Source organism: Acomys minous, assembly GCF_964271855.1.
Source record: "Acomys minous genome assembly, chromosome: 18".
Taxonomy (NCBI): domain Eukaryota; kingdom Metazoa; phylum Chordata; class Mammalia; order Rodentia; family Muridae; genus Acomys; species Acomys minous.
Window position 1 is genome coordinate 1,133,893 of NC_140501.1, and position 26,523 is coordinate 1,160,415.

A 26,523-nucleotide genomic window follows, 5' to 3' on the forward strand; every position below is an offset into this window, starting at 1 on the left:
CAATGGCACTGATTTTGAATTCTACTCCTGGGAGCTATCGTAAGGATTGAATAATAATATGATGCGAAGTGATGAGGGCCTTGTCCATCCCTTGTGTTTCCTCTCCCACCTCCAATGGCTTCTCTGAGACATATTCCTGTAGGAGATGGTTTTTGGAAGGAGTTTTGAGACTTACAGTGTAGAAAGAGCAGCTGCTGTAAGCAAGTGACATCCAGTAGAGTCACGTGGGAAGAACTGAAGGGGACAGCGAGCCAGCAAGGCTAGGGCACAAAGGCCACAGCATTGGGGGATATTTGAGGCCATTCTCAGAGGACTGGCACTCCTTGTAAATGACAGTCCCAGGGTTACTCTGAGGACCAGAGATGCACAATTATGTTTCTTTTAATTTAGAGAGTCCTGGTGGAGGGATTTAAAGGAACAAGACAAGACAGAGGCCAGTAGGGGTGCTTAGGGAGCTTCACCTAGGAGTCTCAACTGCAATTACGCGATCCCTGAAGTTAACCTTAAAAAAGGACAGAACCAGCCTGAGGCATATGGCCAGACCAGAGCATAGAGCAAAGCAGATGGCACGTGACATCTTCTCCAAGAAGTCAGTTTGGAGTGGTAAGGAAAAGAGTGAAGGAGACATGGTCAGGAGAAAGACTTTTCTCTTTCCGTCTTTGATTTCATGTTTACAACCAGGAATCTTGACAAATAAGGCAGTCACCTGAGCAAAGAGGAAGAAATATGAAGAAGGGATTGACGGGGGAGAGAGGTGGCGAGCCTGTGTGCAGTCATCTTTACTCAGCCCCTTTCAGATGAGGTCACCCTGTAAAGTCCACGGCTACTTTGGCACAGTGATAGCTTTGCTTTGAATAGCACATTTCTCCTGCGTAACATGCTATCTCACGTGTATCTAAGATGAGGACTCTCGGTCTTCATTTGAGAACACTGAAATCCAAAGTGTCTTAAGAGCATCGTCTGTGCACAAGTGACATCCTACAGAGTCACCTGGGAAGAACTGAATCGGAAACAGAGCCAACAAGGCAAGGGCACAAAGGCCACAGCATTGCACTAAAGCTCAAATCCACAGCCTCTTCTTTGACAGCTTCTTGGATATGCTATGGCCTATGAATCCTAGTTTGTATCTCGGCTGCTGCTGTGAGAAAAATGTGACCAAAAGCAACTTGGGAAGGAAAGGGTTTGTTTCATCTTACTGGTGACAGTCAACCACTGAGGGAAGCCAACGCAGGAAGTTAAAGCAAAATCCCAGAGATGAATCCCTGGCCTGCTCAGTGGTCTTTCTTACACAGCCCAGGCATGATGCTCTGCACAGTGGGATGTGGCCTCCTATACCAATTAGCAATTTTAAAATGTCCCCCACAGACAAGCCCACAGGGCAACCCAGTGAGACAATTCCTCAGATAACACTCCCTCTTTCAAGTTATGGTGTGTCTGGGTTTGTGCCCAGTTAACAAAAACCATGACACAACATATTTTATATCAAGAAATGAGATGGCAAATGTATAAATACCTTTACACATTCTGTGTGTGACTGCACATTGTGTGTGTGGATGGGTGTGGGGGGAGGTGTGTGTGTGTGTGTGTGTGTGTGTGTGTGTGTGTGTGTTCATATAAAGGCTTTACCTTGGCTTTCCCCTGTTATTAAAATATTCATCTAATAATATGACCCAAGTATCTAGATTGCATGAAATTCTGATGTAACTTTTATCTGAAGTGGCCAAATGAGTGCTGTTTTATCATAACAAGCATATTTCTATGACTCAATCAATTCCCAAATGGAAACAACCGTGTCTCTAATGTAAAATGGAGGTATTGGGATTTGTAAGGAACAAAACCTATCTTGACTTTCCAGCAATGCTCTAACAGATGACTAATTGGATTAATGGGTGTTTTAGTGAATGGTAGAGTAAGAGCAATCTATGCGGTCAGTGTAGCCAGGCGGTCTACTCCCATGAAGCTCCTTTTCGTCTTGCCAGCCAGGAAAGCTGCTAGAAATATTTTATACATAGTTGTCCAAAGTGACCTTCTGAAGGACATTTAAAGCTTATAAGATTTGAAGTTCAGTGTGAAGACCGTGAAAGTAAACATTTCATGCACATTTCAGAGGTGCCATAAGGTGATGTCAGTGCCACAGCCTTTCCTAAGTGCTCTGCTGAGCTCTTAACCCAGCAACGGGGAATCACACCTCAGTCCCTGGTGGTCCAGCTGCTCCCAACATGGACCCCAGCCCCGACTTCCTAACCAGGCGTGTTGGATGGACAGATGAACCACAAACCAGAACTTCTGAGGAGATAGAAAAGCAAACTATGATACTCAATTAATTAATTCACATTATGAAATTGCCATGAGCATTTCGGGGTGCCAGCTGTCCTGTAAACCGGAGCTGGGGAAATGGCTCAGCAGTTAAGGGCACTTGCTACTCTTACCGGAGACCCCAGTTCAGCTCCCAGCACCCTGGCTGCTCACAAATGCCTGCAACTCCTACTTCAAGGAATCTGATGCCTCCTTCAGGCCTCTGAAGGTAACCACACGCATGGGCACATACACACATTGACATATTTAAAAATCAATATTCATTTTAAAAACATGTCACATGCAATTAATTAGTTCATATTTTGAAATTACTGTGAACATTCTTGGGTAACAGCTGTCATACAGAAGTGTAACTATATACCAACTGAGAAACGAGCCCTCCAATTTAATATGGATGCCTTGAATTTATGCACCAATGTAAAGAAAGCCCACTAGACCTTGGAGTATTGGATCTTATAAAGATTTTGTAAAAGTAAGGAAATGTGGCATGTACAGTATTGCTGCCTCGTGTGTATGTATTCATCGCCCTTAGCCTGAAAAAGTACAAAGTCCCTGTGAGTGCTCCTGACTACGCTGAACAGGGAAAGAGGCATAGTCCTCACATTTACATGGGATATTAAGAGTTTGGTTGTTACTGCACCTGTACCGTCTGTTGGTCTGTTGTAACCAAGAAGCCATAAGTGTGGGTTGTAAACCTGTGTAAACAAATTAGAGAGGCTCCCTTGAAAAGTGATGATATATGGTTCATAAAGATCTGCATTCTGAATTACTGTCCGAATAGATGGAGAAAAGCCAGACACCACCACCACCAGGTAAAAGGCGTGCAGAGAACTCAGCCTTAATTAATCACATAGCGAAGAAGAAGGACCCCTTTCATTCCAGTAAACACTGAGTGGTTAGTGTTTTCTTTTGTTGTTGTTGTTTTGTTTTGTTTTGTTTTGTTTTTCTCCTAGACAGTCTCTCTGTGTTAGCCTTGGCTGTCCTGCACTCACTTTGTAGACCAAGCTGGCCTCGAACTCACAGCGATCCCCCTGCCTCTGCCTCCCAAGAGCTGGGATTAAAGGCGTGCACCACCACGCCTGGCTCGAGTGGTTGGTTTTCATATCCTGAGGAGCTCACAGTTGCTACTCTTCAGTTGCACTAGCACACACAGACCCTGTCAAGCAAGGATTTGATTTGAATATGAGAATATTTTTAAAAGTCTAGATATTTTCTAAGTTATTTTCTTTTAGAAAAAAAAAATCACACCAAAAAGAATTACAACAAACATTAATGCATCCCTCCGATTCAGCTATTTGTCACATCGCTCTGAAAGGAAATTCAGTCGAATAATGTTTGAATATCTTAGCAGAAGAAAGCCCAGCCTGAAACAAGAAAGGTGGAAGCGATGAGGCAGAACAGGGTGTGTGTCACGCAGCGCAATTATGCCTGAACCCTCCTGAGAGGACCAGGAAAGCAGAGACTTTCAGCCTCGCCACGATAGCAATGATATCTCCGCGCCACAGATGCTGAGCTGCAGAGGAGCACAAATATATATATATATATATTAAAGCTCAAGGTTTGGAATATATTTCCTTTTTTATTGTAATTTCTCTTTTGCCGAGTGAGCCTGTCACACAGCTATCATCTGATCTGTGGGGTGCAGGCAGGCCTGTGCTCAGTTGAACCCATTATCAACTCCCTCCTGTGCGCCTTTCTTTACATTAGGTTCTTCAACACGGAGAGGAAAATCTCAGCGTCCTCTACACTGCGTCTTCCCCTGAAGACTTCAGATCTTTTACATTTTAATGGACATTTACAATTATAATTACTTTATTTTAAACTCCTTGCTTTGGAGGGGAATAGTGTAATGATCTTACTTCATATCTCGTCCTTTATTGATAGTATTAGTCATTCATGAGTCAAGGCATGCTTCCTTTTGAAAGTGTGTGTGGGAGAAAGAGAAGGAGAGGTCAGGGTGAGAGACGGGAATATCGCTTTACCAAACTTAAAGTAACGTTGTGAGTGGCTTCAAGGTACCATGAAGTTGCTTTTGATCTGATCTGATGTGATCTTGGTGACTCTGATTTTCCCAGCCCCAAGCATGCTCTGCCCACAGCAGCACATCAAGCTCCACTTCCTATCTTGTTCCTATTTTCTTTTCTTTTTCTTTCTTCCTTCCTTCCTTCCTTTCTTTCTTGTAACGTTCGTGTCTTAGTTTATAGGTTGAGGGGAGGCAGACTGGTAAAGGTTGTGACGGTAATGAAATAGGAGTTATGTGATTTTTGTTCCAATGTACCATCTGTCCACTTCCAAGCTTTCCACTGGACGGAAATAACATAGAATGAGACTGTTTGCTGGCATTTTGAAAACATAACACAGACAAACTGAAAAGGTCAAGAGACCTGGAACTTAGAAACCTCTAACCTTACACCTGCCTTGCCGTTGTTTCCCACCTGCCCCTTATGTACTGACATCACTGAAAGTTAATAATATAGAATAATGTTGTCTATTTATTGACCTTACATCCTTGCCTTCCAATATATGTTATGTTGTTTAACCACATGTTATATTAGGCTGCACCTCACTGGTTTCAGGTGTTTAAATAGACCACGGTCTGGTTTACCATTCTATTGATAGGCATTTGGGGGTTTACAGTCAGGACTTTACAGTGTCATTGTCATGAATACACAGGAGGGCATGGCTGTGGCATACACACTCCTTCCAGAACAAGCCCATGGACAGGAATAGGAAAAGAAGCAGCTCTGGGAACTTCTGGAAAGAAGCTGTTCCTGCTCATAAGAGGCAGTTCACTGCCCCTATGCAAGAGCCATTCCTGCTTCTCTCTCCTGACCCACCTGTCCACCTGAGCAGCCATGCCCCCTTCTCCCTCCTGACCCACCTGTCCACCTGAGCAGCCATGCCTCCTTCTCCCTCCTGACCCACCTGTCCACCTGAGCAGCCATGCCTCCTTCTCCCTCCTGACCCACCTGTCCACCTGAGCAGCCATGCCTCCTTCTCCCTCCTGACCCACCTGTCCACCTGGGCAGCCATGCCTCCTTCTCCCTCCTGACCACCTGTCCACCTGAGCAGCCATGGTTCCTTCTCCCTCCTGACCCACCTGTCCACCTGAGCAGCCATGCCTCCTTCTCCCTCCTGACCCACCTGTCCACCTGGGCAGCCATGCCTCCTTCTCTCTCCTGACCCACCTGTCCACCTGGGCAGCCATGCCTCCTTCTCCCTCCTGACCCACCTGTCCACCTGGGCAGCCATGCCTCCTTCTCCCTCCTGACCACCTGTCCACCTGAGCAGCCATGGTTCCTTCTCCCTCCTGACCCACCTGTCCACCTGGGCAGCCATGCCTCCTTCTCCCTCCTGACCCACCTGTCCACCTGGGCAGCCATGCCTCCTTCTCTCTCCTGACCCACCTGTCCACCTGAGCAGCCATGCCTCCTTCTCCCTCCTGACCCACCTGTCCACCTGAGCAGCCATGCCTCCTTCTCCCTCCTGACCACCTGTCCACCTGAGCAGCCATGGTTCCTTCTCCCTCCTGACCCACCTGTCCACCTGGGCAGCCATGCCCCCTTCTCCCTCCTGACCCACCTGTCCACCTGGGCAGCCATGCCTCCTTCTCCCTCCTGACCCACCTGTCCACCTGAGCAGCCATGCCCCCTTCTCCCTCCTGACCCACCTGTCCACCTGAGCAGCCATGCCCCCTTCTCCCTCCTGACCCACCTGTCCACCTGGGCAGCCATGCCTCCTTCTCCCTCCTGACCCACCTGTCCACCTGGGCAGCCATGCCTCCTTCTCCCTCCTGACCTACCTGTCCACCTGAGCAGCCATGCCCCCTTCTCCCTCCTGACCACCTGTCCACCTGAGCAGCCATGCCTCCTTCTCCCTCCTGACCCACCTGTCCACCTGGGCAGCCATGCCCCCTTCTCCCTCCTGACCCACCTGTCCACCTGGGCAGCCATGCCTCCTTCTCCCTCCTGACCACCTGTCCACCTGAGCAGCCATGCCCCCTTCTCCCTCCTGACCCACCTGTCCACCTGAGCAGCCATGCCCCCTTCTCCCTCCTGACCCACCTGTCCACCTGGGCAGCCATGCCTCCTTCTCCCTCCTGACCACCTGTCCACCTCAGCAGCCATGGTTCTTACCACTCAAAAGGAGGATTTGCAGAACCACAGAGAACCTTCTGAGTCATTCACAAGCACTTTGCTGTTGCTCTTTGTAGTTTGTGGCTCAATGACGAACTCCTGCTGAGCTTCAATTTGTTTCCAACCCTATTCTATTTTCACTCTCTGGGAGGTGCTATGAAAGAAAATTTAAAAGTGGAATCTTGCCCCTAAGGAGCTTAAGTGCTCTTAGGAATATTAAAATTCCTAATGCAAATCATAATTCCATAAGATCCATTTTAAAACCTGGAAGCAAGCAGATCTTTAAAAACATTATTAGCCTACTGTATTGATCACTGTATTGTGTAGCTTGATTACCTATTATTTGACAGATACTCATCATGACCCTGACAAAACATGATCCAAATATTCATCAGCTTGTCAGTGACAAACATCATGATCAGCTAATGCTTCCAGAGTCTAACGTTATTCCATTCTGCAAATGGAAGGTTCCTACACTCTACATCAGAAAAGTTAAGCTCCCCTCTAACAAATAGATACCATCTACATCTCTGTCAACTCAACCAGGCTTTCATTTGCTTCTACGTTGTCTGTCACTCACTTGGTGCCATTTATTCAGTGACGATTTTCTTAGCTGACTTCAAGCTAACTAGTTTGCCAGGACACACACAGGGTGAATGTGAGGAAAAAAAATCCCCACCAGCTTCCCACCCACTGGGCCTCATCCTGTTGGGGAGAGAGCTTGCTGCGGCTTATGTGAGACAAAACTACTTGAAATGGTGACATGTATGGCGAGTTTAACAGCGTCTCCCCAAACCAACTGAGCTCCAGAACAAGACTTTACTTGGAAACTGGGCCTTTGCAGAAGTAAATGGCTAATCATTCTGGATGAGGGTGGGTCCTGACTCTGATGTCTTCATTCCTTATTGGAGAAGAATGAGGGAGATTCAGGGACAGGCTCTGGCAAGAAGACGTGGCACTGGGTAGAGGTGGAGGAGTGATGCACAAGCCTGCCGAGAACCATGGGAAACCAGGAAGTGGAAGAGTCTTCCTTGAGTCCCTCAGAGGAAGCAGAGCTCGGGGGAGCCTTGATTTGGAAATTAATTCATTGATGCTAATGGGGCTCCCAATCTTTTGATAACTTCTGCAGCAGCCTAGAAAACTGTTAAGGTGTGTGCTGGGTTGAACACCATGTGAGCAGCAACATGCGATGGCCCAGCCCAGCGTGCTATGAACTCCTAAGGGGAAGGTCCTCTGAAGACCTATGTGAGCAACTAAAATCCCAAGAGCAAGTAGAACTTCGTGAAGTTCAAGAAAGCGGGGAGGGGAGGGGAGCAGCAGAAGGTACAGCAGGAATGAGGGGTCACAGGTTTTGGGGAGTCTAAAAGACACCCAAAGAACTAAAATGCCAGGTAGAGAGGATGGAAATGAAACTTTGAGTCCAAATTGAAGGTTTTGATTATTTTTGTTTTTAAAGTATTGGCGTAACAACAGATTGGTTATAAGACAAAAAACAAAAGCAAAAACAACAACAACAAAAACAGATTTCTGTAACCACAAAATGGAGAAGTTGGTGATAAGGAGCTAACTTGGGGGCATAAAAACCCTAATGGGGCTTGCAAAAGCTCAGTCAGGGAGGTCCTGGTGAAGATGAAAGGAGTCAACAGATGGAGAGGGTTTTAGGAAGACCTCAAGATGTTCCTTTGGATGAGATGTTCTGACTAGCCTACCCTTTGCCATTGTGTCTCATACTAGCAGAATATACACAGTCAGTCCCATAGACCTTCAGCGGTAGCAGCCTGACCCACGTGCAACCATTCTATTGCCTAAGAGGCCTATCAGAGTGGGAAATAGCACCAGGATTTATTCTTCCTTTTTCTCTCTTCACTCTTGCCTTGGGTTCCCAAGCACTCTGGTTGTTATCTCTTCCATGGTAACCATGGTCTTTTATCAGTGATTGTTTATTCTAAGTACTGGGTTTAATGTGAGCTGGGTGAGGAAAAATGCAGGCACCCTTTATTTTTATAGCCCCAAAATTTTGCACAGAATCTGGCACTTTGGTTTGGTTCTAGAAGTGACAACACAAGTATCTAAACCAGTGAGTGACTCAGCAAACACAACTAAGCAAGCACCTGACCCCGCTATCAATCTGATCAGTGCCTGTTACCACTGAGTACCTTGCTGGCTGGTCTGCCTTAACAAGTCAGCAACTTGTTCTTCTGTGGACCAGACTCACCAGCTGTCCACCAGTGGCTTGTTGGGAAGCAGTTACTTTATCATGCTCCTTCATCCATGTACAGTCTCCTTTGTGATTACTCTCATGCCCTGGAGATGTCTGTGCTTTCTGTTTTGTGGTCCTGGGTGGAGGGCTTTGCGTCGTCATCGTCATCAACGACAGCCGTCATATCATATCAATGTCTTCTGCATACACTGCTGTGCTGAAGAACAGCAAACAGCAATAGTCCCTTCCCTTAAAAAGATTGCATCCTAAGATCAAAGGCTACCCACCAAATCAAACAGATTCTGCCTAGCTAGGATAATCCATACATGTTTCACAGTATTAAGTTATAAGATCCAGTGAAAGATGGGAAAGGCAAGAATGAGGACCCCTGACCTTGCTACTCCCTCCAGACCAGACAGAGAGCCAAGCCATCGACTATTGGAATTGAGGTCTGGTCTCATCCCAGAATGCCTCACTTCCACTCCTCCTGACCAAGCTATTGCTGTTTGTGTCAGTAAGATGTGTCTGGTCCATCCCTTCCAATTATCTAAGCTTTCTGGACTTTGTCATTTTAAAGTAAAAGTACATTTAAGGGGCCATGAGCAAATGGCTTTGGTGCCCTCTTAATCTATTTGTGAATTAGTAGGATTAGTGTTAAAATTTGGAGAGGGATAGAAAACAGAGAAGATACTGAAAGGTTAAATGCAATGCGCAGAGTGGTCTTCTTAAGAGGCAAAGACACACACACCTACACACACACACACCCACACACACACACACACACACCAAAACAAAACAAAACAAAAACAAAAAACAGCCCTGGGGGGAGGAAAATGGGATAAGAAAACAGGGACTGAATTCTAGCCAACATTGACTTTTAGTTCCATATTGACTCCAGGCAAACCTCAGCTTACTTGAAGCCAAATGTGTACAAATGAATACATCCCCTTTGGTAAGCTAAGCAGATAAGCAAATCCGTGCTAATTCTACCATGTCTGTGTATAAAATAAACATGATGTTTAATCATAAGTAAAAAGCAAAAGATAATGTATAGGATCAAAGTGGACTTACCTTTGAGAATACAATAATAAAAACCTTCCTCTGAAAAAAAATTTTTTTTTAACTGGTTTAGTTTGCTGTAAATTTTTTGTCCTGGAACTTGGTTTTAGGACGCAGAGGGACTGACAACTGTGTCATGCGCTTGGTGGGCCTTTTCTGCCATCTACTGGTTGTATATGTAATTACATATTATTCTCACATGTCTAAAACTATTCATTTGAACAAGATCCTTTCTTTCTTTCCCCACCCCCTTTTAGTTAAAGCAAAGTGAAGCAAATGCGGACACCAAAGAAAAACTCCCTTTGCGCTTGAGAATCTTTGAGAAGTTCCCAAACAGACCACAGATGGTGAAAATCTCAAAACTCCCTTCAGATTTTACAGTTCCGAAGATCAGGTATCGAATTCTTTCTTCGGCTGTGTATCTGCACTACATGGCTTTAGTCCCGGCTCTGTCCTTCTTTCAGACTGGCATGTGGGTAGCTTTGGGGTTGTGTTTGAAATTGTCATTTCCTGCTCTCCTCCCTTCCTTTGTGATGGGTAGCTTTTGCCTTCGGAGACGGAGACGAGGCAGGTGAGGCCTCCTCAGTGATTAGACCTCCCAGGCCTAGGCAGAATGGACTTTGCTCGGAGTGTGAAAGAGGGTAGACTGAGGTCTGCGTGCTTGTCTTCAAGTACGTGGGGCACCCAGCTGGGGGCGGTATCTGTGTAGCAGTAGCCTCTGCACAGATGCCCTGTGGTCACGCTGTAAGCTGCCTCCCACTGGTTAAAAGAACCACAGCATTTACACCCACAGAGGTTCAGTTCCTGCCAGCTTCCCCTTGCTGCTGAAGGAATACATACAGAAGGGGTTAGACTGCCTGGTTTTAATAATTAAACGAAATTCTTCTGACAGTAACTCAAAAGGCTCCAAATACAATCAGAATCATACAAACTTTTCTATCTTTATGTATTTACTTATTTATCTTTAAATATCTCAGTGCAGGATAATGAAAGAATCAGAATCATACAAACTTTTCTATCTTTATGTATTTACTTATTTATCTTTAAATATCTCAGTGCAGGATAATGAAAGTGTGGGGATTGTGTACAGTGCCAAAACACTTAAAATTCAAATAGAAAAAGCCAGTCATGTCACTGAGCAATGGCTCTTTAGACATTTTCACTAAGGACTCTGACAACATCAGAAGACTTATTGATGTAAATTATGTAGATTATGTAAATTATGAGTTATTACATCACTGGCAATCTCTTGGGATTGCCATTTGCATGCAGCCCGTTGGTGACCCAAGTGTCTCTATGTAGCACATGACAGCATTTCTGTTTCTGAATTTAAGTTAACTGACTTTGCTTAGTTGCATTACTGTTATTTAAAATTTTTGCCATGTTTTGGAGATCAAATGAAATCTTTTCCTTTTGAGTTTTTAAATATAAAATCATCTCTCAAGGACTTTTATGATGAATAGCAGTTTGAAAAAGATGAATTAATTCTTTCAAGTCATAGGCGGGAAATAAAGCATCTCATTACTGTGGTGGGTTCAAGTCGCACCATCAGTTAGCGGATACCCTTGCTTTTAAGCTGTCAGGGACGTTGTTTTTAAACAGAAGTTTGCAAAGATTCAGGAAGCTTTCTCTAAGTTAAATATTTTGGTAATTAAATCTAACCACTGCCCTTGGTATGACACCTCTTATTTTTTGTGATCCTCTGCACCGCTCCGTTATCTCTGTGGAATACTACCTCCGGAGGCTCCATTTCCTGAGTAACACCTGGTGTGTGTGCTTCGTTTACAAAGGGAAAGCTTCATGAAGCAGTTCATTGACCGCCAGCAACAGGACACCTGCTGTCTCTTCAGAATTCTCCCTTCCACCTCTTCCTCCTCATGTGATAACCCCAAGCGGCCCACAGTTGAAGACAACAAATACATTGATCAAAAAGTAAGAACCACTGTCTGTCTCCATTACTGAATTTCTCTAAAGCATGTGTTAGGGAAAAACAAAAAACAAAACAAAACAAAACAAAAAAAAACTACTTAGGGTTAGGTCAATTTCTAGGTCTCCAGAGAATAAAAAACAAGTGGTTTTACTTGCAATTAATGAAGGTGTGTGTGTGTGTGTGTGTGTGTGTGTGTGTGTGTGTGTGTGTGTGTGAATGCCAGCTTTCTTGTGCTCAGCCTCTGCTGTTTCACCTCTGCCCAGCAAAGCTGATATGTGCCATGTCTCTAGCTTAGTCATCTTGCCTAGGCTATGACAGTCACTATTGACTGGGTGGTACTTTTAACTTCTTTTAGTATGTTCTTGGTTGTGTTTGTTTGAACTGAGAGCCTGTGGTATCGATACTTCCCAGTCAACACCATAAACAGGTAAAAAGCAACAGCCTAAGTAGATGCAGGGAAAATCTACCGAGAGACAGTAACATAGCCCAGGCCAATCTGGGGTTGCACTTTGTATTTCTAGAGAGCTGATCGGCATTGTCTTAGGGTATTAAGTATGTCCCCTTATATTTCCAAATGTGACTATAAGCCAGAGGTGAAGTGGCCTTCTCCATACCCTGACTATGATGGGCTTGTGACCACTTGCCTCTAGGGGAAAAAAACCAAAAAGCTGATATCCCCAAGGTGCCCAGTGTGGCAAAACCAGGAGATACTTTCTAATCACTGGAAACAGTTTCCCACAGAAAAGTGCAAATCGACCTCTTCCTTAAAAGAGAATATGAAACTCTCATAATTCCTGAATAGGATTTCCATCATTTGATGGGGAAAGAATATGAAAACTCTTGGCATTTGGACAGATAGAAGAGGGGAGCCCCTTTGTACCCAAGCCCCCTCTCCATCTACTACTTAGTTTAGATTATTAGAGCTTAAAACACCATGTCACGTTTCCTTCATAACTTTTTGTGGATGTGGCTTCTTTTTAGCCTATCAGAGACACTGCACCCTGGGCGCCACCCATGTTGTTCAGCTTAGAAAATCTCCAAGATTTTAAATCCTGTCTGTTAAACGAAGCCCGTTAGAGATGACAGTGTGTTTCCCTTATCTCATCTCTGCCTGGTCGGCCCTATGTAGCTGAACTATAGTTGGGAGGCTGCTGCTATCCTGTGACATTTATTCTAGCCTGGGCTAAAGCTCAGCTTTGGGAAGTGGAATGAACACCCACCTCCAGGTCTAGTCACCTGATCCTAGGAGAGAACACTGCCCATGTTGCCACGGATCCTAGTTTGCTTTCTGTTGCTGTGGTGACACCATTACCGAAAACGAGGCAAGAGATTTATTTCATCTTATAGGTTATAATCCGTCATAGAGGGAAGTCAGGCAGAGACTCAGGGCTGGAGCTTCAAGCAGAAACCAGGGGAAGAACACTGCTGGCTGGCTTGCTCCCTCTGGATAGCTTTCTTACACTGTCCAGGCCCACCCGCCCAAGGATGGCGCTGCCCACTGCGCCCGCCCAAGCAGTGCCCCACAAACCTTCAGACCCCAGTCTCAGCTAGATATTGATGGTTTATTTGAACACCTTTTCCAAGCTGATTGATCAGGGCCACAGTAAGGAACTGGGGCTTCTACCCACTCTCACTGCAGTCTTTTAAAAGAAAACCAAGTGTGAGAAGAAAGAAAGAAAGTAAGAAAGAAAGAGAGAGAGAGAGAGAGAGAGAGAGAGAGAGAGAGAGAGAGAAAGAAAGCCAGCCAAGTGTAGAAGACAAGGCAGTGCATTTTATCTAACTATACAAGGCAATATTACATTTTTGGCTAATTAGACAAAGTATTATCAGCTAACCTTTAAGCTGACTGGTTCTAGGTGAGGTAAGTGAGGGTCTTCCAAAGTGCGGCCCAAGTGCAACCGAGTGCAACCTGGTGTATAGATAGCAAGAGTGCAACCAGAGCGTAGCCAAGTGTATAGATAACAAGTATGAGTTATGACACTATTGAATCATATAAAATATGTGGTTATCTCAGCCCTCTGACAGATTCTGTTGGTTATGTATCAAATTGGCTCTTTGGCAGGGTTTGTTACTGTCAGCTATGAATAACTACTTCTAGGAAGCAAGGTTAGAAGTTTAAAATTTGAATTTAAATTCACCTTACATTCAGCAGACTTCAGCATTCCAGGCTAACTACATCAGTTAGTAACCAAGAAAATACTTCACACACATGCTCACAGGCCAGTGTGATGGGTGGGTGCAACTCCTCAACGGTAGTTTCTAGGTATGTCTAGGTTCATGTCAATTTGACAAAAGCTAATCAGGATGTCATGTGACTAGCCGTCAAATGTTGGCTCTGCTTAAGAGTTCTTCCTTTCTGGATCCATTTTTTTGCCACATCAGCTTCCATTTCTGGAGTTGTTTATGAATATTTAGGATTTCTCATCTCTGGGAGCCTTTGGCCAGAGCAATATGAGACATAGAAACTGCACTGTGAGCAAGCCTCCATGGCGAGGACTTCCTGCAAGCAAAAAGGGAATTAAAAAGTGGTCTGGCATTGATATTTTAATCATGTACGTGCCTACTCATATATCTCTCCATATTGAAGTGAAAGTCTAGGATTTCTTATGCACAGTGCTCCCTAGTAACACAGATGTGAACTTGATCTCCTAGCAACCCAGCGATACAACCAGTTCACCCAGCTTGTAACAGCAGTGAATCCCTCAACCCAGTCCTTGACCATTGCTCTTCGGTCTGTGTCACCTTGCTGTCTCTGCCTTGCTCTTGGATGGCTCTTCTGACTTCCTGAGTCACAAACTGCCATGATCTAGGAACATAAGTGAACCTTGCAGAGCCCCAACATCTATCACTCAAGTACAAAATGAGAATAAAATGAGAAACATTAATTTCTTTGATTTGTTTATGCTTTCTATTTCATGTCTTCCATGTTCACTCAGTAGTTCTACAGAAATATGTGGTGTACCTGCTATTCACTTACCCGCTGTTCCTCTGGGTGTGAAAATTCAAAAGAAAGCAAGGTGTGAACTTTAGATGCTGGCAGCACTAGGAAGAAACTTAAAGAGGTTAAAGTAAAAGCTGTTGTGGGAACAGGAGCTGGAGAGACGGCTTGGTCATTCAGATAACTTATTTGTCTTGCATAGGACCCCATTTAAGTTCCCAGTACCCACATGGAGGCTCACGACCATCTCTGATTGCAGATATGATACCCTCTGACCTTTGGGGGCACTAGACATGCACTAAACAGGGTCCCCTGAGGTCTCTTTTCAGCACAGTTGAAAAGCAAAGAAAGGGACTTCAAGCATATAGCGCTCTACATAAGGTCTGTGTATTTGATGAAGCTGAGCAAAGTAGGGCAGAGCGTTAAATGCCTTGGGTTCCAGTCCCCACCTGTAAAGTTGAATAAATTCTCATGTCCTCTGCTTCTTAGGAGAATTCAATATGATCGTATATGTTAAAAGTGGGTGGTAGCGCCTAGCATGGCAGAAGTCTCCAGCCTTTCCACCCAGATAAGACTCGTGACCGGAGACCAGCCAGACACTGACAGCCCACTCACCAGAGAGGCTGGCGGGTGAGACAGACAGACTGACTTAACACGTCTCCGTTCACGGTGCTTGGGAGGCTAGGGCAGAAAGATAACGTGTTCAAGAGCAGTGTGGGCCATGTAGTGGAGCCTGTCTCAGAACCAAAACAAAATAAAAACAAATGACCTTTATGTAAACAAACTTAACCTTCTGGTATGACAGTGTAGTTTAGCTCGGCTGACTTATTTCCCTCATCATCCACGGTCTGAGATCTTTTTAGTTTGAGTTCTGTAGATAATGTCATTGCTGGTCCCATTGCCTACTGTGTGTCTTACGCTCTTCTCTTTTTTATTAAATATCTTTACATCTACATTTATATTATTACACACAATATACACTAATCTACCTCCATGAGACAATCAGGAATCATGTAGATGTTATATTCTTAGTGTTTTGGCTATTTGTATTTGGCAGACTTGAAGAAAACATCTTTCCTATCTTGGTGTGTCTAAAATTCTGAATGTAAATCAATTCTATTACATCTTGTCATCATCAATTTAAGACATCTATCTAGACCTAAAAACATCTTAATCCCTAAACACCTAAGCTCAATTGTAAAACTAAACTCTCTGGTCCTCAACCCCATCAGAGACTTGAGAAGGAATAAAATTGATTACCTGAGTATACAGTGAGTGCAGGCTAGCAGCTTCCCAAATGAGAAGATGACAGAGACAGTTTGCTTCCTAAGCAGTCACCCAAAGCTCTCTATAACGTTGGAGCATCATCTTCAGCCTTCTGGCCCAATACATCTGAAAAATGATATATTTTTCATGAGTCAATTAAATGCTTCTAGAAGATTTCTTCTTCACAAAGCCTGTTGATTGCCATGCAGCTTTTTTGGCAATTTTCTGATTGATTATAAACTGTCGTATGAATTGTTATAGTAACTCTGTATGTAGCAACCCGATCTATAATTTCCAGAGTGAACATTTACTCATTCATTCGATCAATAAAGGCAGAGAGGTGGAGAACAAGCTGCTTTGGTCTTTAGGGACGTAGATCTTCTGAAATAATTCTACCAAGTAATAGCTTGGCAGCTCTAAAAAACAACAACAAAAAAACAGAACAAACAAACAAAACAACTACTAAAAGACTTATCTCCAGGAGAGGAGGGAGAGACAGTAGGAAGCTAAGACACAACCTTGTGCTGTATCTTAAGGACACCAGGCAGGGTGGCCCAGGAGGAACTACAAGAGCTGGTATTCACAACACCAAACACAGAAATCATATGCAGGTCTCTGATAGCTTAAAATTGCCTCTGTAGGTAACTAATTGACCACTTACTCATAATAATGAAAAGCAAACAAAAAGATACACAATATAAAAAGCAAAGCACTTTTTTCTCATTTTTACTGATCTTTGTAAATTGTCAAGCTCAAAACGATGGGTGTGCTTGGTTGCACGTTCTTCTATTCAATAGCTCTGAGGACCATTATATGCCAAGTGTTCTGGAGGCAGTGGGAAAGTAAGAGAGGAAATCCCTAACCAATATTCTTGTAAAACTCTATTTACTTGGAGGTTATATGCAATCTGTTTTATATTTCTTGGATGTATTTTCATAAAGGGTCAGAAAGGAGCTACAGGCAGTTGTTCACTGTTTGGAGAGAGTTAGTTTTTTGTCATTGTGGTGGTGAGGGTGGTTGATTATTTGTTTGTTGGTTGGTTGTTTCTTCAGAAATGTGGCCTCTGGTAGGTTTCCCATGCCCATGGCGTAGGGCATCCCTATACCATGAGGATATGGAAAACACTACTGGAACTCAGTACTTTGTATATGTTTAAAAAAAATAGAAGGGGGTCGAGAGATGGTGTGCCAGGTAAGAGCACTGACATTTGCAAATAAAGCTCTTCAGGCAAAAGGGTATGTTGTGTGACACACCACAGCTCCACAGCGAGATGTTTGTTGTTTGCTTGTTTTAAATTTCGGTGTCTTTGGGAGGGGAGGTTACAAGCACAAGGAAGGCACAGGGAGATGAGTGGGTTTGGAGTTCGTGATGTAAAATTTACAAAGAATCAATAAAAAGTTGGGGGGTGGGGAGGAAAGGGTGCGTTAAGTTGAGAGAGGGACAGAGGGTCCCAGAGGAGTTTGTGCAGGGAGTAAAGAGCGGATATGATCAAACTGTGAGCCTGTGGCAAACAGGCATCGAGGGACTGCGGCTGCTGGTAAAATGTGTATTGTGCCACAATTTTCCAAGCTACTTATTTTTTTTCTACTTCGTAGTTTTACTTATAGGTCTTATCTTTCATCAATTGTTAGGCAAAACTTCCTGTGTCACAGTTGTTGCTGTCGTCACATTCCTGTTATTTGAATGTGAAGTTCAAATGCATCGGAAATCCAGGATCCCAGGGCTGCTTGGATTTAAGTCCCCAACGAATGCAGGGCTAGAATCACAGTCACTCACGTGTCTCCCCAGCCTCAGCCTGTTTATATGGGATGTAAATGTAGATCCAGTTTGTCTCTCCATCTGTGCTTCAAAACTCCCTAGAATATTGTTTTGATTTGTTTGTTTTGTTTTTCTGTACATGGGTGGTTGGCCTGCTTGCATGTCTATGGACCACTCGCATGCAGTGCTCATGGAGGCCAGAAGAGAGAGTTGCATCCCCCAGGCCTGGTTACAGATGGTTGTAAGCTGCCATGAGGGTACAGGGGGATTGAACCCGAGTCCTCTGGAAGAGCTGCCAGTGCTTTTTTTTTTCAACTTTTTATTGATTCTTTGTAAATTCCACATCAAGCACCCCAAACCCAATCATCTCCCCAACTATCCATATCCACTGTCAGCTCTTGCAACCCCCCACAAAGAAAAACAAACAAAAACCACCCCCACCCCCACACACATACAAGCATCTTGCTGCCCAGTCATCTCCCCAGCCATTCACTGTCAGCCCTTACAACCTCCCCACGAAGAAAAACAAACACACACACACACACATACACGCACACACGCACATACACACGCACACACACACACACATGCACATGCACACACACGCACACACGCACACATACGCACACATACACGCACACACGCACACATACACGCACACACGCACATACACACACACAAGCATCTTGCTGTGGAAGCTGTGGTGTGTCACAGTGTGTCACACAGTATACCCTTTTATCCGAACAACTTTAGTGGCAAATGCCAGTGCCCCTAGCTGCTGTGCCATCCCTCCTCCCCACGACCAGCATCTATTTTTGGCTCACCAGTTAACACCATGTAGTAAACATTTCCACTTGTTTCAGTGAGCCAAGTGCTGCTGCATGCTCTGCACTGCCACCCACTGCTTTGCCATTGTAGACAAGGTGGTAGGTGCTGATTTGGCCAAATCTCTGGTGACCCTCAGCCACTGCTTGGGGAATGAAACCACTGTCACAAGTCACTTAGTTCCCAACCTTGCAAGATATTCTCAGATGTCCATTGATATGACTCACTTCCAACGAAGAAATCCCTCATAATATTTACCTCATCTATTGTTATTGCATAGATCAATTAATAAGAAAATGTAAACCAAAGAAGGCTTAAAGATCAAAAGTAATCTTTTAGTGTGGCATTAATTCATTCTACACATGCATTTCAAGTAGCAGCTATGCACATTGAATTACATAGGTGTGGAATCTACCATTTTTGTATTTTTACAGCTTACAGGAAACTCAAGGAAAATAAAAAGAGTTTCACACAAAATAGGAATCAACTTATATGGAGCATCCTAGAGTCTCAGGAAAGAGTGACTCTCCTCTCTCTCTCTCTCTCTCTCTCTCTCTCTCTCTCTCTCTCTCTCTGTGTGTGTGTGTCTGTCTGTCTGTCTCTGTCTCTCTCTCTGCTGTGTCTCTCTGTCTCTGTCTCTCTCTTTCTCTCTCTCTCTCTCTCTCTCTCTCTCTCTCTCTCTCTCTCTCTCTGTGTGTGTGTGTGTGTGTGTCTGTCTGTCTGTCTGTCTGTCTGTCTCTGTCTCTCTCTCTCTCTGCTGTGTCTCTCTCTGTCTCTCTCTCTCTCTGTCTCTCTCTGTCTCTCTCTCTCTGTCTCTCTCTCTCTCTCTCTCTCTCTCTCTCTGTGAATGTGTGTGTTATACATATTTTAGCTTTTACACCTGGTATTTATAAAAGATTCAGAATTTATAACGTGGGAATAACTAAGATCAAACCTCTTGACCCACCATGTAAAGCTCCCTTTCCACACTCTACACCACATTCCGAAGCGTCATAATGTGGCGTTATAATGGAATTCACCTTTGTATAAATTGTGACACGACTATTTTAGTCTGACAGCCACCAACGTTAGTCACCTTTCAGAATTCCAGTTTTCCAAGCACAGTGTCAACTCCATAAGAAGTTTACTTTAGAGAGCCCTCTTGCTGTGCACATGATCTGTCACAGTCACTTCAGTATTAATGTGCAGCTCATGGGTGCACGAAAGATTCAAATCTTGTCAAATGAGGCACCACCTTCCACCTATGTAATTTTAAGTAATTGCTTATCTCCAATTACTATGTTTTATGTGGGAGCCATTCAATAGAGTGCCTCATTACAATAATTGCACCATGCCTTCCCCGCAGAAATGATGCTCATCAAGCCCGATTCATCAGAACTTGGTTTTGTCTCATGGTCAGATGTTCATGTACCCACTCTCTCTCATTTCTTACTGGTCTGCTACTGCCTTCAAAATGAAGAAGAAGAAGAAGAAGAAGAAGAAGAAGAAGAAGAAGAAGAAGAAGAAGAAGAAGAAGAAGAAGGAGAAGAAGAAGAAGGAGGAGAAGAAGAAGAAGAAGAAGAAGAAGAAGAAGAAGAAGAAGAAGAAGAAGAAGAAGAAGAAGGAGACAAGGCTGTCCAAACTTTCCATATTAGAAGCACATTTATTGCTAACATTTCAGATTAAAAAAATAACAAATTTTAGTCACTAAGTTAGTATTTGCTGTGTTCCCTTCTCAAGTTTAGTATCAGTTCTTTCATTCTGCAATCAACTGGCCCAAGAATGAAGTGACGACCGTTGGTTCTTTTGGCCTCTTCATTGCAACAGAGGACCTAACATTCCCTAATGTGTCTGCGGCTGTTCTCAGGTGACTCAGTTAATTGAATTAATCCTCTGGTTAACTGAACACCTCAGTGGAGCCCTGATTTGAGGGAACCCATAAACGCAAGATGTAAGGGCCAATCACAGTGGTTCTGATGACTTGGAAAGCCTACAGATCTCTCAGGGTCTCAAGGTTCTTCCTCTGTCCGTTTGCTGCACACACAGAACAGGTGCAGCTATTGGCTCTAACGTTTTTACAGCAAGATTTGGGACAAGTGAAAATTTGTCACAGCACCCCCACTCCTATCCTGTTCCTTCTGTTCAGGTGCTTCCTCTGTCTGTCCGTTCTATTACACCTTTTCAGAGAGTCAGAACAACTGAGGTGAATCAGCCAGCCAGAGTTCAGAAAGAATAGAAAGACGTGAGCTTATTCAGCAGTAACCCATGAGACAACAATCACATCCAGTAAATAAAAGTTACATTTACATGATAAAAATACAATAAGTCTGATTATTTACATATATTAGGCTTCTCATTATGCTTATGTCATATAGCCAGAGTCATGCCTTCTCCTGGTAAAGATTTAATTATCAAGGAGCCACCACTGTATCAACCACCAAATAAGTATTTGTTAATTAATGTATTTTAATGGCTTACTGTATCTTAATTTGATTCTAATAAACTTTATTTTAATTGAGTTTTTAAAAATTGCCATAGGTGTGCAAACCTTATCTTTCACAAAAAGCAAGAAGTTGCAACAGCCAGGCATGGTGGCACACACCTGTAATCCCAGCGCTCAGGGAGGCAGGTGGATCTCTGGAGGCCAACTTGGTCTACAAAGCAACTCAGGACAGCAGAGACTACATAGAAAAAACCCTGTCTCAAAAGAGAGAGAGAGAGAGAGAGAGAGAGACAGACAGACAGACAGACAGACAGGCAGGCAGGCAGGCAGGCAGGCAGGCAGAGGCAGAGGCAGAGACAGAGACAGAGAGGGGCAAGAAGACCAATTTCTTTTTTCAGCATAGTTTAGAAAAGCTTGTTTCATTTTCTAGGGACATTTCAGTTCATGTCAAAATGTACTGAAAAGATCTGAATTATACAGCTCTACAATTCAGAGTTCTAATGATAATTATAAATTGTGCATTGTTCATGAAAGCAAACAGCCAAATTTTTATTATTCTCAAATTTCTCATCTAAAAAGAAAATACTAATTCTTACCCATCAGGATTAAATTCAAATAAAGCTTAAAATATCTATGTAATATTTCAGCATAGATCAAGGCACAGAAAATCTACACAGACATAGACATTTAGAAATGTGCACATAATAGGCATTGATACAGTTCTTCATTTAATGACTAGAGAACAAGACTATTATTCAAGAAAAGGAGGATGGGGAAATAGAAGGATCCAGAGGATCTTAGAAACCTACAAGAAGAACATCATAATGGGTGGATCAGGGCCCAGGGGGCTCTGCTCAAACTATTGCACTAACCAAGGACAGTACAAGTAGTAAGCCGAACCCCTACTCTGATCTAGCCAACGAACAGGACATTCTCCACAGTTATGTAGAGAGCAGAGACTGACTCTGACATGAGCTCTGGGTCCCCATATTTGACCACCTCCCCTTGGTGGGGAGTCCTGATGGCACTCAAAGAAAGAATAGGCAGACTACCAAGATGAGACTTGTTAGCCTGCGACCATAAAGTGGGGGAGGAGCTTCCCCTTGGACAATGGGGTAGGGGTGGGAGGGTAGGAGGAATGGGAGGATATGAGTGATAGGAGAACAATTTAGTTGTAATCTGAATAAATGAATAAAAATATAAAATAAAGTAAAAATTAAAAAAATCAAACATCCTATAAGCATAAGAAAGAAATGAGAAGAAAGCCAGCCATAAATCCATACCCATAAATACTTGCACCCGGGGTAGAATGAGTTAAAAGATATTTGAAACCACACAAGGTTAAATTAGCAGCATAAATAAGTTTAAAAAGAAGTCAGGAGTGAACTCAGTGCTGATCTCAGGAAAGAATTATAAGTAGAAGCAATAATATAAAAGATTAGATATGTGAAATTACACCCAAAAGATCATGATGAGGAGAAACGTTCTTAAATTTTTCTTTTGTGTGTGTATATATATATATATGTGTGTGTGTGTGTGTGTGATGCAATGTGTGTTTGCATGTGTGCATTTGCATATGCACATGTGTGTGGAGACCAGAGGTTGATGCCAGGTCTGTTTGAACATTCTCCGCCTTACATTTTGAGGCAGAGTCTCTCAAAACTTAAAGCTCACTGATTAGTCTAATGTAGGCCACTTTGCTCTGAGGATGCGCTGGCGCTGTCTCTGGAGTGCTGAGCTAACAGGCCGTCTGCTACACCCACTGGGCTTCTTAAGCGGTGCTGGCATTCTAACATCTGGTCTTCACGTTTGCATAGCAAGCAGTTTACCTGCTGAGCCATCTCCCCATTCTCTGGGGAAATGTTTTTTTTCAATCAAAGAAAAATAAAAGTAAGGTCCACATTATTATCCTAGGCATTCATAGTAGATAATGCCACAGCAAGATACTAGAACAAACACAAACACTGTAAACAGAACATTTTAAGCAAATATGGAAATCATATGCCATGGCTCTGGAAATACTGGCCAGGAAGGACCATGTGATCTATACCACATATGTTACAAGACTTTAAACTTCAAAAGTGTCATGATATTCGTCTCCCCAAGCAGCAAGTGACTTAAACTAATGAACATCAGATCATTGTCACAAATTTCAGCAACAGCCCTTTAGATCAAAAGAAACCAGAGTACCGCATAGGACTGCCAGGAATGACAGGCTTTTTTTTGTTTCACCCAGGAAAACTAAATTTCTCGATGAAAGAGACAGAAAACCTGTTATCAAGGTGTCATTGTACACACAGAGCACTGTTTAATAGTGTTCCCGTGAGCTCTTTCCAAAGAGACTTCTGAAAAGCGTGCCTCTGACAGACACACCACCTGCAAGTGACTCAGACACCAAAGGAAGAGCCAAGCGGCAGTGGGAGGCGCTCACACGGGAAAGCTGAGACAACGTGAGGGTGGCGCTAAAGCATAGACCCTCCACAGCCTCCACAGCTGTGCTGATATGAGACAAACGGGAACCAGAGGACCAGTGCGCTTCCAACGTCCTCTCGTCCTCTCAGCCGTGGGTCTGTGGGTCTGTCACTGTTCTGAGATTATCTGTGAACTACGAAATAAAGCTAGCGAGTAATTACTAGATAGTTGAATTTGGCCATCCCTTGAGTCCTTCAAAATTCAAATCTTGAAATCAAAAGAAAAAAATGTAGATATGATACAAAAAAAGTAAATAAAATTTCTGTACCCTAAATCTAAATTGAAACTGTGAGAATCAGCTCAAGGTAAATCCCGGAATGATGACCAGCCGCAGTATCAATAAATATCACTGAAATCTAGACTATGTGCCCCAAAAAATTATCAATAAATCTATCAATAAATACATCAGGGCTGCTTGGAGAAAGTATTGCTGACTTTGAGAAGGAAGTGCACGTAGATGTAGAGCAACTTGTCGTTGCTGCGAACCAAGAAGCTGTGCCAGCAGCTGCTAGAATCACGTGAAAAGGACTGATGGCCAACAAGCAGCTGCCCCCTGACCTGTGACGAGAGAAACCTGTGACGAGAGAAACCTGTGACGAGAGAAAGGGTATAGAACTGGTGAGTAGAGAGGAAGGGGCCATCTGGACGGAGTTGGAGGAGGGGAAAGAGTATAATCAAAATATATTGTATTAAACTATCAAGGAATTGGTAACAACATTAAAAATAGTGATTGTAATAGAGTAAAACCCATCAAATATGTCCTAACCTTAAATTCATAGTGATGTTTTAAACAGCTAGTCACTTTTTAAAGAATTGTATAAATTTCGTTAACTGTTAATAACTGGTATGAAAATAACCAGAATCATGAACTCGCCTTGACTGTTTTCCTCGAGGACTATCCTGGTAGCTAAAACTGACACGGGAGGGACAGCTCCCTACTAAAGAGTCGTTTCAGTGATAGACAACGGAATGGCAAGTTTGCCAGTGGGATGAGTCCATACAGTGAACATGAATGCTACAGATGCCACAAAGGGAAGACACGGGGCACCCTGTGCATCCTGGTGAGAGAGCATGACGCCAGATGGCCCTGCCAGGGAGGTCACACTGGAACACAACTGCGAAGGCCGCTGGTTTGCGGGAAGCAGAGAAGCAGAGGACCCTGAGAACTAACCTGCCCTTTGCCCTCAGCAGAGCCCACATGACCAGGGACTGCAGGAGACATGTCCCACTCTCTGACTGAAAGACCTTTCTAGAAACCAGCAAAAGCCACCCACCCATTGCTGTGTCATTCCGATCCAAATTACAGTAACTGTGCAGAAATTGAGTTGAATTTCATGGCTTTTGGGTTCTGTGCTGCTCTAAAGTGTACAATTTAGGGAACAGTGTGTGTGTGTGTGTGTGTGTGTGTGTGCGCGCGCGCGCGCGCGTGCGTGCGTGTGTGTGCACACATGCGTGCAGGCAGATGTGCATGTTACTGAGGGCTGAACCTAAGATCTCATACAAGTTAGACAAGAACTCTACCTCAAGATGTAGATTTATCTTTGAAATAAAAAATTTTAAATGTTAAAGAAAATCTGTTTATTTTAACACTTAAACTGAAATTTAGTGGATTTGTTTTTGTCCCTTAACTCAGTCAAAGAATTACTACACATTAGGTTTGCAAATAAAACTGTAAAGCATAAAAATATTTTCAACTAATCATTTGTTTCCAGTGCAAGCTCCATCCAAATGGGTCCCCGCCACGTTTCTTATTTTTTACATATTAGATGCACTCAGATGCAGTATAAGCTGTTGCTGGCTCCTTTTACTGTTGCGATTTGCAATTTATGGTCTGAAATTACATATTTTGAAATGGCTCTGCGTAGTTATTTCAGATGACTAGCAGTATCTATTGATGCCAGAAGAGGGCACTGCAGAGCAGTGTAGCTATGAGTTCTTCGTGACCAACACAGTCTAAGAATATCTATTCTAAAGGAAAAATAGAAAGCTTTACTACTGCAGGCAAGGACCCAAAACAGTTGATAGCTACAGACATTTATTGACTACGAAAAGAGTGGCTTAAATATAAATAGGAAGATATCTAGCATATCAAGTGCACATCTGTCACAACGTAGTAATGCTTAATCTGTAGGTTTTATATTAAAACAGAAAGCATCCTACTGCGTCTGCTGTTAACTGTAGTACCATTCTCAAGAGCAGCCTTGAATACATGGCCACTGTGTTTTCCTTAATCAGCTCAAGCTCATCGCTGATAGATGTGTGTCTGGTATCAGCTGCTCCCCTGAAAGCAGTTCACAGGTGATTGAATCCTGGTTGTTGCCTTATGCAAAAGACAAGTAAGGCCTTGAGCATCACAGGGTCTGCCTCCCTTGCGCACAATCGGCCTCTGATGCCCTCTTCTATCCTGGGCCTGACTTCTGACTCCTGACTACTTTAGTGGTCAAAGCAGAACTGCTCTCCTGCTAGGCCCTCCACCTGTGACTCCTGAGTAGTGCTCTCTTGACATGTGCTAAAAGCTCAAAGAGATTACAAAACTGTCCCAGTGCCATTTCTTTAGGGAATAACAGATGTAGGAAAGTACATTCCCTTTTTTATGCTACTATGAAATACACCTTCTAAATAAATGTCATTCACTCTAATCTCTATCAACATGTGATTAATTTTCCTAGGAGTTCTAGTCAATTAAAAAACAATTCAGTTTTTTATTACAAAAAGATAAACATTTCATGGATGTAGGTGGGAAAGTAAGTGTGTTCCGTAGTCCTGTACTTCATTTCAGATTTTCTCTGAGCAACACAAAAACTACATTGAACATTAGGATGGTATCTAAGTGGTTGGAAGTGATAGCAAGGACTAGTTCGTGGGGGTCAGAGCGATGACCAGGTGAGTAAAGTGCTTGCTCTGCAACGTGGGGACCTGAGCTCAGATACTTATTGCCCACACGAAAATTTGGGTGTGGCAGTAAGGACCTGTAAGCCCAGCTCTGGGGTACAGAGACAAGAGAACCCCTGGGTTCACTGGCTAGCTACTCTAGCCAGTCAGGGACCTCTAGCTTTAGTGGAAGAGGAGTGATAAAGGAAGACACTTGATAAATATTAACCTCTGACTACACATACACACACACACACACACACAGAGAGAAAGAGAGAGAGAGAGAGAGAGAGAGAGAGAGAGAGAGAGAGAGACAGACAGACAGACAGA

General features: G+C 43.5%; 1 protein-coding gene across 4 annotated transcripts in view; it reads left to right on the top strand.

Moving 5' to 3' along the window:
* The window catches only part of NALCN (sodium leak channel, non-selective), a 298,865-nt gene that overhangs the window by 201,946 nt on the left and 70,396 nt on the right, over positions 1-26,523 (top strand). For all 4 annotated transcript variants that reach the window (XM_084767995.1, XM_084767997.1, XM_084767996.1 and 1 more), the window contains 2 exons: positions 9,969-10,105; positions 11,502-11,643. In XM_084767995.1, the coding sequence (XP_084624121.1) occupies positions 9,969-10,105; positions 11,502-11,643 (279 nt within the window). The remainder of the gene's footprint in view (positions 1-9,968; positions 10,106-11,501; positions 11,644-26,523) is intronic.